Below are 14,640 nucleotides of genomic sequence, written 5' to 3'. Positions count from 1 at the left end.
GGCCCCTGGTGGTGAGGCCTCAGAATTGTTTCTTCTTCCTTTTTTTTTTTTTTTTTTTTTTTTTTTTTTTTTTTTTTTTTTACAGGGGGTCCCCTTTGGCTTTTTGTCTTTTTTGAGACAGGGTCTCCCTGTAGCCCCAGCTGTCCTGGAACTCACTATGTAGGCCAGGGTGGCCCGGAACTCACAGAGATTCGCCTGCCTCTGGACTCGCGAGTGCTGGGATTAAAGGCGTGGGCCACCACGCCGGGCTTCTTCTTCCATTTTTTAAAGACAGGGCCAGGCTACATAGCAAGAACCCTCAGACTCCCGAGTGATGGGATTACTTCTTTCATACATATAGTTTATAATCGCTTCTACGGGCTGAACCACATTCCCTCAAATTACCTATGAGGAAGCTGGCCCTCAGAGCAGACTATTTTTCCTGAGGTCACACAGCCAACCAGGTAAGAATCGAACCCATGATTCCGAATGACTCTAGTTCTTTGTACATAGTTGTCTTAAGTGCATTTGGAGAAGCGAACCACTTAGAGTTCACAAGAGGCTACAAATTCGTTCTCTACGGCGTCTTGGACAGAAGCTTTAAGGCAGCGAACGCCAAACACCGACACCACAGTCCTCCTTCCGGGATTCTTAAGGCGGACGATAAAGCTCGGCCCACTCCCGGGGCATCTCGGGAAATGTAGTTCTATCGTTCCACCGGCTGTACAGTATAGGTCGCGTAGAACTTCCCCGGAAGGCGGTGCGCTCTGTCACGTGGGCTGGCGGCGAGCCAATGAGGTATTCTCTTCCAGGCTTTTTTAAGTTCTCAGGAGGAAGGTGTGACTTGAGACAGAGGCTTTTGGCTGCGCAGGTGGTGGGTTACCTCGGCTGGTTGAGCTGGGCGATGAGAACGTGAAACCGGCCTGCGTCTTCGCTTCCGGTCGGCGGACAAAAAGCTGAGAAGCGTCTCCTTTAATTGCAGTGGGCGGGGCGCGGCAACGCCGACAGCGTTGCTATTGGCGGCGATTGCGGGCGCGGAAACTGAACTGGCACAACTGTCGCTGCTAGTAGTTTGAGCTCCTCCGGCGCCTCTGGCCCCACCAGCCCCGCGATGGCTGCACCGAGCCAGGTAAGGCCATGGAAGGTGGGTGTCTGGTTGGCTGGAGCCATGACCGCGAGCGGGTCGGGCGGGGCGCCGGGTTCCGGGGCGGCACTCTCCTCCTAAGGTTACGGTCTGGGAGGCGGGTTGGGTCCCTGCATTGACCCCAAGTACCAGGTGCGATTCTGGGCCACCGGACGACAAAACAAGCCCCTGCCTCTGGGATTTACATTTTAGGAAGGACGACACAATTAAGGCCCGACCCTGGCGTGGCCTGGGGGTCAATGTTGGTCTCGCCAGCTTGCGTCTTCCGTGGCTGGGTGGGGTCTTCTTGAGGCTACACTTTCTGATCTGTGGAAGCAGCAGGCTACTGGGATGCCTGGGATGACCCAGGCCTGCAGTGTGACCGGGGCCCCTTGATGCACTGAGGTCTTGTGCAAGAAATAGGGCCCAGATCTTTGATTGTCAATCTGATACTCTGCCCATATTCACCCCCCAGAACTGCTTTTGTTGGTAGGGGGCACATGCAGGGAACTACCCAGGGAAGAGGGTATTGGGAAGTTTCAAGGGTCCACTGGTTAGGAGTGGACCTGAACTTGCTTCTGCCCACTGATCCAGGGATGGACACTGTATTGCTCTTGTTTTCCAAGAGGCTTAGGTGAGGACAGGAAGCAGAATGGGCACTTGTTGCTCCTTAGAGTCTTCCAAGAACTACCCCTCCATCTGTTCAAAGGGGTAGTCCTGCAGGTGTGTTGGGGGTGGAGCTTGGCTGGACCACCTGCCTTTGTTCTGGATACCACTCCGTGGAGAAGCAGTGATTTTGCTCTGCCACAGAAATAACCTTTCCCAAGAAGAGTTTTTGCTGGGTTACCTGGAGCATCCCAAATGCTTTTTTGAAGTTTTCGATGTTTGAAGTGGGCGGCAGTAACTTGCATAACAGGGGGTTAGCTCCCAAAGTGAGATTCAAACTACTGTTGGATGGAGAAAGTCTCTGGAATATTCTCTCTGTTGTCTTTCTAGTCATTGCCTTGAATGCCCCTACTGTTTCTCTGGCATTGGGTAAAGTGGGCATAGTGGTGATGTCACCAAGAGCCTGTCCTTTGGGCTTACTATGTCCAAGGTGGGATCGAGGTGTCTTTTTGAGACATGATCTTCCTGTTACCCCAGCCAGCCTGGAACTTGCTATATAGACCAGGCTGGCCTCGAACTCACAGAGATCTTCCACCTTTGCCTCCCAAGGGCTGGGATTTAAGGTGTGTGCCACCGTGCCTGGCTTTGAGATATTATTTATATGCCATAAAATGCACCTTTTATTTTTTTTACTACTTTTATTTATTTTTGTGTATGTATGTGTGTGAGGGCAGATGTGCCAAAGCATGAGTATAGAGGTCAGAAGACAATTTTCAGGAATTGGTTCTCTCCTTTCACCATGTGGGTCCTGGGAGTTTAACTCCGGTCATCAAGCTCAGTGGCAAGCACTGAACCATCTTGCCAGCCCCCCTCCCCCACTTTTAATTTTAATTTAATTTATTATTATTATTATTGGTCTTTTTTTAAGACAGGGTCTCCCTGTAACCCCAGCTGTCCTGGAACTCGCTATGTAGACCAGGCTGGCCTTGAACTCACAGAGATCCGCCTGCCTCTGCCTCCTGAGTGCTGGGATTAAAGGCGTGTGTGACAACACCCAGCATTATTATTATTTCTTATGTCTAAGAATGTATTACCTGCATGTATGTAAGTGCACCCATTTCATGCAATGCCCATGGAGGTCACAAGAAGGCATCAGATCCCCTGGAACTGGAATTATGATCAGTTGTTAGCCACCATGTGGATGTTGGGAACAAAACCTGCATCCTCTGCAAGAGCAACCACTACTCTTAACCATTGAACCATCTCTCCAGCCCATCCCCCATTTTTAAAGACAAGATCTTTTTTTTTTGTCTTTTTGAAACAGGGTCTCCCTGTCTCCCCAGCTGGCCTGGAACTCACTATGTAGACCAGACTGGTCTTGAACTCACAGAGATCTGCCTGCCCCTGCCTCCCGAGTGCTGGGATTAAAGGCATTTGCCAACATGCCGAGCTACAAGGTCTTAATATGAAGCCCAGGCTGGCCTCAAACTCACTGTACAGGCCAGGCTGAATGTGGACTCACTATCCTTTTGCCTTAGCCTCCCATTGCTGAGATTATTGGTGTATGCCACCATGCTTGGGCTAAGGGCTTAATTTAAAAAAATTTTTATTATTTTTATTTTATGTGTATGAGTGTATTGCCTGCATGTAGGTAAGTGCACCCGTGTCATGCAATGCCTGCGGAGGTCAGAAGAGGCTATCAGATCCCTTGGGACTGGAGTTACAGACAGTTGTTAGTTGCCATGTAGATGCTGGGATTCAAACCTGGGTCTTCTTCAAGAACAACCAGTGTTCTTAACTGCTGAGCCATCTCTCCAGCCCTGGGGCTTAATTTTTTTTTATCTTAATTAAAAATTTAAAAAAATATTTTGTTTATTATTTTTTATTTTATGTGTATGAGTGTATTGCCTGCATGTGTGTAAGTGTGTCCCTGTTATGCAATGCTCTTGGAAATCAGAAAATGGTGTCAAATTCCCTGGGAACTGGAGTTATGGATGATTAGCCACTATGTGGGTGCTGGGAATCAAACCCTGTTCCCCTGTAAGAGCAGCCAGTGCTCTTAACTGCTGAGCCATTTCTCCAGCCCCTATAATTAAAATTTTTAAAGACTTATTTATTTTATATGTATTTGTGTGTGCCTGAATGTATGTATGTGTTCCATGTGTGTCCAGATGCCCATGGAGGCCAGAAAAGGGCATTGGATATCCTGGAACAGGAGTTGTAGGTAGTTATAAACCACCTGATGTGGGTGCTGAGAACCAAGCCTAGGGCCTTCAGGTGTTCTCAACTGCATAGCCATGTTTCCAGCCCCTCATAAATTGTTGTCTTTATTTATTTTTAAAAAATATTTTATTTATTATTTTAATTTTATGTGTATGAGTGTAATGCCTACATGTAGGTAGGTGCACCTGTGTCATGTAATACTGGTGGAGGTCAGAAGAGGGTGTTGAATCTCCTGGAACTGGAATTACAGACAGTTGTCAGCTGCCATGTGGGTGCTGGGAATTGAACCTGGGTCCTCTGTAAGAGCACTCAGTGCTCCTAACTGCTGAGACATCTCTCCAACCCCCTTACTTTATTTTTTAAATCATTTATTGTTGGCATATAGAAGTATAGTGTGTGTGTGTGTGTGTGTGTGTGTGTGTGTGTGTGTGTTTGTGTTTTGATTCCGTACCCTTCCTTGCTGGACTTGCTTTATTCTAACACTTTTTAGTAGATTCCTTAGGATTTTCTATACACAAGATGTTCATGAGTTCAGTGTTTTTAACATCACCTGCTTTTAAAAAAATTTAATATTATTTATTTTTATTTTATGTATATGAGTGTTTTGCCTGCATGTAAGTGCACTTGTGCTGTGCAGTCCCCACAGAGGCCAAAAGAGGGCATTGGATCTCTTGGAACTAAGAGTTACAAATGGTTGTTAGCTGCTATATGGGTGTTGGGAACTGAATCCAGGTCCTCTGCAAGAGTGGTCAGTGCTCTTAACTGTTGAGTCATCTCTCTAGCTCCATATTTCCTGGTTGTTGTGGGAAGAGTCTTGCCTCAGAGAAGCCCCTTCTTTGCTCAGACTTTACCCATTGGATCTTCTTCTCTCCCAGGATGACCCCTCACTGGAAAGGCATTTTAAGGGCCACCGAGATGCAGTTACCTGTGTGGACTTCAGTCTCAACATGAAACAGCTAGGTAAGAGAAGACAGCTTGTCTCAGGCACTAGATTATAAGCAGAGTAGTGTGGTATAGGGATGCCAGGTTATGGCAGACACAGCTGCTTTGTTTAGACCTGCATCTTGCTTCCACCTCCGGCTTTCTGGGAACAGGGCTTATTGAACTTTATTTAGTATGTGAAGAATGTGAAGCTCGGAGAGGTTGGGAACCTTGTTAAGGTGACACAACCTTTAAGAGAGAGACTAGGGATTGGGTTTTTCCCTGTACACCCTGGCCACCTCTTGGGTCTGTTCTGTGGCATGGGCTCTAAACAGTGACTCCTTTTCCTTGAGTCTTCGATTTAGTTTCCTGCAGTAATATGGCCCGTGTTCTTTTTTTTTTTTTTTTTTTTGGTTTTCATAAGACAGGTTCTCTGTGTTGCCTTAGCTGTCTAGAAACTCTGTATGGAGATAGGGGTTGCCTTAAACCCACAGATTCCCGCCTGCCTCTGCCTCCCGAGTGTTGGGATTAAAGGCATGCACCACCACACCCGGCTCCCATGTTCTTTTATAGAGACTTACTAGTAAGAAAGATGTGGAATAGAGACTGTCCCCCAGCCTCATATAATGTCTCTTTCACTGCAGCTGGGTACACCCTTTCCTTGTGCATATGGGGGTTCCTAAACAGTTTTTCTGTTCCCATGGATTAGGCTCCCTCTTCATTGTATTGTGGAGATCTGTCAGGGTCTGTTGATCTAGTGATTTGCTATAGGCACAGAGGAACTGAGGCCATTTGGGGTCTGTTTTGGAGACTTCCCTTAGGCTTCTTATTGAGTTGGGCCCTTTCAGTAGTTGGACTGGTACCCTGGTGTTGGAAGGATTTGCCCTGGTGCCTTTGGGGTATCAGTGGGGAGACTCTGGGCTCCATAGGTATGAGTTTTCATAGAGCCCCAGGTTGTACCCCACAGTTGGCATGTAAAGGGCCTATCCGTCTGGTTCCTGTGTCAACCTGCTGCTGGAGACTTGCCAGGCCATAGGTCTCCAATTCTAGGTCAGTAGTCACAGGAGATGTGGGCTACCCCATGGGTCTTCTCATTGCCCTGTTTGGGCATGCCTGGGAAGATGGGACTGGGCCTGTTTCTCTCCCTGCATCCCCAGCAGTGGAGTGGGTGCTCGAGGTTCTCGAGATCTGAGGATCATCATGTTCCCCACTCTTCTCAGCCAGTGGCTCCATGGACTCATGCCTCATGATCTGGCACATGAAGCCCCAGTCACGTGCCTACCGCTTCACTGGCCACAAGGATGTGGTCACCTGTGTGAACTTCTCCCCCTCTGGACACCTGCTTGCCTCAGGCTCCCGTGACAAGACTGTTCGAATCTGGGTACCCAATGTGTGAGTTATGGACTTGAAGGGCCTTGACAGAGTTGAGGGACTTGGTGCAAGAGCTGTCCCAATTTGGGTCTCTATTCTGGCCCCTATCCTGGCTTGGTGCTGGTTGCAGTAGGACATGTGCCCTCTGAGAGGGTGCCATCAGAGGCTGGGGCCATTTCTTTAGGTTGGGAGGACAGCTACCTCACGCCTAGTGCTGATTGCATGTGGGCAGAGGAAATGGGGAGAAGAAGTGCTTCCCTCTTGGGTGACTGGGGAGCTCAGGGCTGGATGGGTAGGGAGAACTTTGGCGTATTTGTAGGCCTTCAGGTCACTATTATGGGTTTCCTGAATCTGAATGTCTGTCCTCATAGCAAAGGTGAGTCAACCGTGTTTCGTGCACACACAGCCACGGTGAGGAGCGTCCACTTCTGTAGTGATGGCCAGTCCCTTGTGACAGCCTCTGATGACAAGACAGTCAAGGTGTGGTCAACTCATCGCCAGAAATTCCTGTTCTCCCTGAGCCAGCACATCAACTGGGTCCGCTGTGCTAAGTGAGTTTTTCCCATCTGGAGATCCTGGAAGGGCATAGGGGTTGAGGAGGGCAAAGAGGAGTCGCAGGTATCAGCTTGTAACCTTGGGCAAGTTGCTTAGCTGAGCCTTGGTTTGCCGGTCTGTAAAATGTCAACAGTAATGGTTGCCACATTGAATTTATTGAGAAGCTTCACTGAGCTCATGCATGACACATAAGTTAGTCTATTGCTACTTACGATGACCCTCTGGTGAGTGTGCTGGCTCAGCACCGGCTGAATCCACACCAGCATTGTTTTGACGAGAGCAGCAATATCAGTGAGTATATCCATGCTACCACTTGCAGTTTCTTGTTCCTTATGATAGTTCTACCAGCTAGGTGGCATCATTCCCGTTTTGCAGAAAAGGAAACTGAGGCTCAAATAGAACAGTATCTTGCCCTGGGGCACTCTGGGTAAATAGCAAAGCTGTGGCCCAAACCCACATTTCTCTGGCACTCAGGTTTGCTTACTTTCCTCTGGGTCAGTCTCCTAAGAGCTTGACTGTGCTCAGTCAGACCTTCAAGATGGGGTCTTGGCCTGGAGGCCTTGGCTTTGGTATGGGAGGCAGTGCTATGCATATGGGATACCAGCCGACCTGAAGGACTTATGGTCCAAAAACCATGGACACAGATATGCATACCTGTCACTTGTTCAGGTCCTTTCAGCAGGGCTTCCTCATGTCATATCTCTGTTCCAGTGGAGAGGGTTAGGGTAGAGAGGACACTGGGAAAATAAGAATCAGAAAACTAGTAAACTACCTTTCAAGTTACCATGCAAGTTACTTTTTCCCTAGGGCAGCACCATTCTTTGTCCTGGGAGGTCCTTGCTCTGAGAAGCCTCATGACCTAAGAACAGGAGAGGCCAGGCCAACAAAGTGGGGTATCATATCCACAGCAGGCCTTTGGTGGTGGTTTTTAGGACCGCCATGCATTTTTGTTGACTGATTGTGTTTTGCTGACCGGCTACTGAGAGGAAGATAAGTATACTGCTGTGGGGCTCTTGACCACCTTCATGTTAAGAACATCAGGCAGTACCTGCATACTGCATGTGCCATGTGCCTCCAGGGATGGGGGCGTCCTGTGCTGTTTTGTGCTTACTGGAGGGTGGTGCTCTGATCAATCTCACAGAGAGGGTATCAAAACAAGATACGTAACTCTGGGCAGTTCTTGAGTCAGACAGCCAGGTTGTAGTGATACATGCCTGTAATCTCAGCACTTGGGAGGCAGAGGCAGGAGGATCACCACAAGCCTACCTGGTTTACATATAGAGGGTTTTAGACCAGCCAGAGCTATAAAATGAGACCATGTCTCAAAAAAACGGCCAGGGATGGTGGTGGACACCTTTAATCCCAGTACTCAGGAGGCAGAGGCAGGCGGATCTCTTGAGTTCAAGGCCAGCCTGGTCTACATAGTAAGTTCCAGGACAGCTGGGCTACAGAGAGACCCTGTCTCAAAAAGACCAAAAAAGAAAAAACAAAACCAAAAAACCAAGAACAACATAAAGTTTAACCTCCAAAGCAGTTCCTGGGTCAGGTGGTAGCATGCAGGGAAAGGTGACTCCAGAGAACAGGGTGCGGTGTCCAAGGAGCCTGTCAGTGGTATGACTTGTGCCCCTTCCAATTCAGGTTCTCCCCTGATGGGCGGCTCATTGTGTCTGCCAGCGATGACAAGACTGTCAAGCTGTGGGACAAGACTAGCCGGGAGTGTGTCCACTCATACTGCGAGCATGGCGGGTGAGTTCCCATTGTTTTCCTCCATCAGCAGGTGCTCCAGCACAGAGTGCAGAGTAGGGCATGAGGAGCCCAGTGGCCTTCAGGGACTGGAACTGTGAGATTGGCAGCCATACTTGCTGCCCTTTCACTGGTGTGCCTTTTGTATGAGCTCTGTGCCTTTTCCTGTGTGGATGGAGAGTTAAGCCCCATCCCCACCCTACAAATAGAAACTGTTAACCTAAAGTCATGTTATTCTTTGGGCCTCTCTTTTCCCACTTCATTTTCTAGTTCCCAGAATTATAACATCTCTTTCTGAGCATTGAATTCAGCCCTCCCCTGAAACTGCTTGTTAAAACTTAGTATCACCTATGTTGATGATTTTATGAATGAAAGTGTCATCAGGCTCTTGCAGCAGGCGGTGGTTCTACATACTGCACCACATCATAGGGGGCAGGAGGAGCCTGCATTTGAGCAGGGATTTGGCCTTTCTAAGTTTGTAAGCAGATTCCAGCTTCATTTTTTAAGCTAGGAATCAAAGGCAGGGGCCCTTCCCGAGTGCCTGAATGTTATACAGGGTATATTGAAGGTTTTGAACTGTCTGCTAGAGACCTGTAGCCTTGCTGGATCTTCCCACCTATGCTTCAGTTGGCAGGACCTGGCTTGGAGCCAGCCCTGGCAAGGGTACCAGCTCCAATTCTGGAACCCCAGAGCAGCTTGGCTGACTTGTGTCTCTGAAGGCAGCCATCTCCACTTGTAGTACTTAAAAATCAGTGACAAAGCTGGGCATGGTGGCACATGCCTTTAATTCCAGCACTCAAGGGGCAGGTAGATTTCTGTGAGATCGAGGCCAGCCTGGTCTACATAGTTCTAGGCCAGCTGGGGGTACAGGGAGACTATCTCAAAACAGACAAGAAAAAAAAACAGTGGGTCTGTTTACACACACTTGTAATCTCAGCACTCAGGAGGTGGAGGTAGGTATAGCCAGCCTGGGCTACATAGTAAACCTTATCTCAAAAAGCATAAAGAAGGAGAGAGGGCAGGAGGAAGGAAGGAACCGGTGGTGGACTTGGTCCCTGGTTAGCCCACCGTACTTCACTGTGGCTACTGCTCTTTCTGCTTGTTCTTGGCTACCTGGAACAGAAGCGTGTTCCAGGTTGAGGCCACAGTATGAATAGATATACAGGATGGGGCACTTTTGGGTCCATTCTGACCAAGGAAGACCTCTTAGAGAGCATGAAAATTTTCTGTCTTTCTAGCTTTGTCACCTATGTGGACTTCCACCCAAGTGGAACCTGTATTGCCGCTGCTGGCATGGACAACACAGTGAAGGTGTGGGACGTGCGGACTCATCGGCTATTGCAGCACTATCAGTGTGAGTGTTGAAAACCCACAAGTGGCTGTCGTGGGACTGTGCTAGTGCCAGGCATTTGGTTCATTGCTGTGGTGCTTCAAAAGGACTGAAGACAACCCTGAATGGGGAGAAATCCTGCGGCTATTGGGTTAGCCAGGATGAATAGTCTGTGATGTGGTTGTCTGGCTTAGAATCTTAGCTGGGAGGTGGAGCATGTATCTCTGACTTTCAATAAGCCCTTTGGTGTCCTGCTGTGAGATAGCAGAGTCTTAAACATTGTAGCTGGGGAGTCCTCAGAGGGTCTCTGGCTAGGACGCTCCCTGAGGGTCACTTCTTGAGCCCCCTGTGCCATTTCTCACTATGATGGAGATGAATTTTCAGGGTCAAGGAGATGGCTTCCCGATAGGGGTTAGTGTTATTGGGAGCTTGGCCTCATGTTATTGTCCATATATCTACCTAGAACCATAAAGCATGTAGAATGTTGACTTAGCCAGGGGCCAGGCTCAGGTTCTGGACCTAGGGGTATGGCCCCTGATTTAGCTGTAGCCTTTGAGCAGCAAGGTAGTGGGGAGTTGACATAGGTTTGGAGCTTCGGTTTCAGAACTCTTCCTCCCTCGGCATCCCCATAAGTACTTCATGGTGGCTTCTTAGACATTGGAGAGCAGCACATTCTTGGGTAACCAAGGTGAGTGTCTTCTAGGAATGGGAAGATGATCCTGGTAGGAGCAGGACAGGGTGGAGTGTGGATTCTGTAGCCAGCTTCAGAAGTCCAGTTGTATGACATTGGAAAGGCCAGTTGACTCCTTGGAGTTCCTGGGACAATGAGAGAGTCTGTGGTACAGATGGGGAGACAGGGTTTGAGTTGGTTCATGTTAAAGATAGAGAGTGGCTGGTGCGAAGTGGGAACAGTGCTGCTCCTGCAGCTGCATTGTCTGGTTTCAGGTGTCCAGGAGTCTTGTCTTCCTGTGTGGAGGTTGGTCAAGGTTTATTTATAGTACACTCTTTCACCACCAGGTGGCAGAGCTCAGCCACAAGAACGAGGACTTTAGAGAGCCCAGGCATCTGTCATTGATGTTCTTTCAGAGGCTTCTAGAACAGAACCCCTTCCACTTGGAGACTACCTCCTCTTGGAGAGGTGGTGGTCCCTCCTTCCTTCAAGCTTAGAGACCTTTTTTTTTTTTTCCCTGCTCTGGACCAGGCCTAAGTTAAGGGCCAGGGTTAGGCATTATCTGCACATTGATTGGTGAAGGTGGGCCCAGCAGGGAGGATTTGGACAGGGAGAGATGAGGCAGGAATGCAGCAAGGCAGTGCAGTGGCTCGGAGTGCAGGCCATGTCCATCTGTGAGTGGGGCGATAATAGGACCTTCCTCATGAGGTGATGCTGTAGTGAGAGAAGCTATACAAGGGTTATAGTGCAGCACTCAGTGTGGTTTGTGCCACACGAATCCTAACACTGGGTGGAAAGGATCTCTAGGTGACCTTAGAAGAATCCAAGTCTGTCCTTGATGGTTCAGGAACCTGGCCTTGAGTTCATCACATATAGCAGCAGGTAGCCACTGGGGAGAGCCTTGAATGCTACCTTTAAACCTGAAGTCTCAAGTACTAGTAGCTGGCAAAACTGGGCCTGACTCACTCAAGGAGCAAAGGGACAAGAGACATTTGAGAGGACAAGTGTTTAGATTCTGCTAGGATGCATGGTTGATATACCCTGGTCACTGGTGAGTGGGCTTTCCATGCCCAATGTAGCAGGTATCAGGAGCAGGGAGGGGTCATGTTCAGGGGGCTACTTGTGGAGGTTAAGTAGAGGAGAAGCAGATGCTGTTGGGGTGGAGGGGCCAGTGGGCCCTGGAATCTAGGACATGAGAAGGGTCAATGCTATATTCTGAACCCTTAAAATTGGAGGACCACTGAATAAAAAAAGGTCCCCAACACAGCCAGAGTGAGGGCTTTCCCTCGCATGGAAAAGCTGTGGGGGACGTATGTGGTCATAGCCAGGAGGTCTTGGGAGGGGGAATTGGGAACTGGAGCAATGCAGAGGAGATAGGGACAGGGCCCTGGGTTCTTGAGGGAATAGGCTTAGTGGTGGGCAGGAGTACAGCTCAGTACTAAGCAGGGCCAGGAGGTGTGTGGACTTGCTTGTGCACTATGGCTGAGTACCAAGTGGACAAGAGTGCTTGCAACACGTAAGTCCCTTAGAGCTTTTCAGTGAGCTTTTGCTGCTGTCCTTGCCTCTTGGGATGGAGCTCCTCAGGAAGACTACAGAGTGATGTTTCTCTGTTCTCCCAGTGTATGTTGGAGCCTTGTGAGGATGCTATGCAGCCTGTAAACACAGCTGCCTTCATCTTGCACTCCCTGCCCAAGGCTGTGGCACCTGGTAGGTGTTTACAGGAGAGCAGACTCATCCCCTAGCCTTGAGGTTTACCTTCAGGGCTCTGAGCCCCAGCCCTGTATTTTCTGATGTGGGACCCTGGATGGGCCTGCTCAGGTCTGGGGTCCTCCCCTGAAAGTATTGTGACTAAAATACACTACCTGGGAGGCTCCCCTCTCTTCAGTACACACTAGTCGGGGGGGGGGTCTCTTTGGAGGCTGATTCCCCAAAATGGACTTTCAGTGCTATGGTAGCAGACATCTGATTTCTCTTCTGTTTGGATTTCTTAGAAGCCCAGGTAAAAGTTTTTAAGGACAGAATGATGTCCAGATATTTCCTTGGGACTCTGGATGGGCACCAGGCACTTCCTAAGTAGCTTTCTGATATGTGAGGCTGATGGGCTCTTCTGAGGGAATGTAGTTAATAGTATTGCAGTGTATGTCCAGCCACCCCATCGTCATGCCACACGGAGGGCATGCATTTCATGTCCTGGGATGGGTTGTTTGCATAAAGCCTGCTTGGGTTTTGGGCTATGGCATATAGTTAGCACTATTTGTCCAAGGCTGGATGACTATCCTCCCGGGCAAGGAGTTTCTTGGCTCTGGCCTGTTACTGCAGGGAACAGTTCTGATTTCCTAATTCAGTAAGGAGTCAACGGACTGGTGGAATCCTGGGAGTACCAGTTCCCATGGACGTGGGTTAAGCACCATATGCTCCAAGCCCACGTTAAGACTGTTCAAACATCTGAGCAGCAGTCCCCATCCCAGAACCAGAATATTCTTTACAGGCATGCATAGATCCATGATCTGGGGATAGGCCTGGGTGGCCAGCAAGGAAGGGCCACTTCCCAATTCACTCACAAGGAGTGTGAGACTTGGCCACAGCCAGGCAACCTGGAAGCAGAATCTGACTCTTCAGTTTAGGACTGAAGAGTCTGGCAGTCTGCCCACTATTTCCACATTGGGTCCCACTCTAGTGTTTTATTCTCAAGGATGCTGAGAGATGGCCTCTTTGACGGGATGTCAACAAGCTTGGCCTGGTCATTTCCAGAAACTTGATTTCAAATTCTTAGTCCTGAGTTCTCTGGCCACTGGTCCCTAAGAATGCCTGTGCCTCCCACCCCTACCCAAGGTATGGTCATGGATTCTTGGTATATATAAAGCCTATTTGGTTTTTTTTTTTTTTTTTTTTTTTTGTTGTTGTTGCTGTTGTTGTTTTGTTTTTTGAGATGAGGTCTCACTATAACCTTGGCTAACCTTGAACTCACAAAGATTCACCTGCCTCTGCCTCCCAAGTGCTTGGCCTGTGTTTTTTGTTGTTGTTTTTGTTTTTTAAAATATTTTATTTATTATTTTATTTTATGTGTATGAGTGTATTGCCTGCATGTACATGAGTGCACCCATGTTGTGCAATACCCATGGAGGTCAGAGAGCAGAGAGAGCATCAGATCCCCTGGAAGTGGAGTTATGGATGGTATTAGCAACCATGTGGGTATGGGAACTGAACTTGGGTCCTTTGCAAGAGCAGACAGTTCTCTTAACTACTGAGCCATCTCTCCAGCTCCTGTGTTTTTATTTTTAATGTGATGCTAGGAATTGAATATAGGGCCTCATAGATGCTCTATTACTGAGCCATATTGCTAGCCCAGTTATGAAGGGTTTTTAAGTGGTTATGCAACTAGCAGGGCAGCCTGTGCCCTTTATTTTGGTGCTTCTAATTTTTTAAAATTATGTTTTGTGCGTGTGTGTGTGTGAGTGAGATAACATATGGAGGTCAGTGGACAACTTTCAGGAATTAGTTCTCTCCTTCCACTATGTGGAACCCAGGGATTGAACTCAGGTTGTCAGGCTTAGCAGCAAATGCCTTTACTGCTGAGCTATCTCTGGCCCTACTTGTGTTTCCAGATTCAAAACACTGATGAGGAGCCCTGATCCACCAGCTCTGGCCAGTCTCCCTCACTGTTTCCTAGCAGACTTTGCAAAGAGGATTACTTCACTTGTTGCTGCCAATTTCAGGGCACTTTCAGGTTTGACTCCAAAGTCCCTCGGAAATCCAGAGGCCACTGAATCACTGGAGGCATCAGTTATGAGGAGCCATGCGGGGTACTTAGAAGTAAACTGACCTTTTTGTGGCAAGATGTAGAGATAGAGCTTAGCCCTGGCATGGTCTACCCCAGGAAGTTCCATCCTACCTGGGCACCCAGTGTTCTCTGGGCTTCTTGGCCAGTTTTAAATCCATGGCCCAGATTTGCCAAAGGCTGCCACACACAGAGCAGTGTGGACAGAGGAGATTGTGGGTACTCAAGTCTCTCTTTAGGTTATCTACTGCCCACAAGCTATGTTTGGGGGCAAGGGCAACAGCAACCTTGTCCCACCGTCATGGGCTCCTCATGACCTGTAGTACCTTGCTGCCATGTAT

The 14,640-nt window shown here is 48.6% G+C and overlaps 1 protein-coding gene across 2 annotated transcripts in view; it reads left to right on the top strand.

Moving 5' to 3' along the window:
* Nucleotides 1–254: 254 nt before the first annotated feature.
* The window catches only part of Poc1a (POC1 centriolar protein A), an 81,075-nt gene continuing 66,689 nt past the window's right edge, over nucleotides 255–14,640 (top strand). The window contains exons 1-7 of one of the 2 annotated variants that reach the window (XM_008849904.3): nucleotides 258–777; nucleotides 962–1,108; nucleotides 4,807–4,891; nucleotides 6,073–6,244; nucleotides 6,595–6,774; nucleotides 8,417–8,524; nucleotides 9,760–9,875. In XM_008849904.3, the coding sequence (XP_008848126.1) occupies nucleotides 1,091–1,108; nucleotides 4,807–4,891; nucleotides 6,073–6,244; nucleotides 6,595–6,774; nucleotides 8,417–8,524; nucleotides 9,760–9,875 (679 nt within the window). In that variant the 5' untranslated portion in view covers nucleotides 258–777; nucleotides 962–1,090. Of the gene's footprint in view, nucleotides 1,109–4,806; nucleotides 4,892–6,072; nucleotides 6,245–6,594; nucleotides 6,775–8,416; nucleotides 8,525–9,759; nucleotides 9,876–14,640 lie in introns of both variants that reach the window. The other variant, XM_029554502.1, reaches the window with a different exon arrangement.

The sequence above is a fragment of the Nannospalax galili genome, unplaced genomic scaffold, assembly GCF_000622305.1.
Source record: "Nannospalax galili isolate Female #2095 unplaced genomic scaffold, S.galili_v1.0 scaffold851, whole genome shotgun sequence".
NCBI classification, from domain to species: domain Eukaryota; kingdom Metazoa; phylum Chordata; class Mammalia; order Rodentia; family Spalacidae; genus Nannospalax; species Nannospalax galili.
The sequence above is the reverse complement of the archived record's forward strand: the minus strand, read 5'-3'. Positions and strand labels throughout refer to the sequence as shown.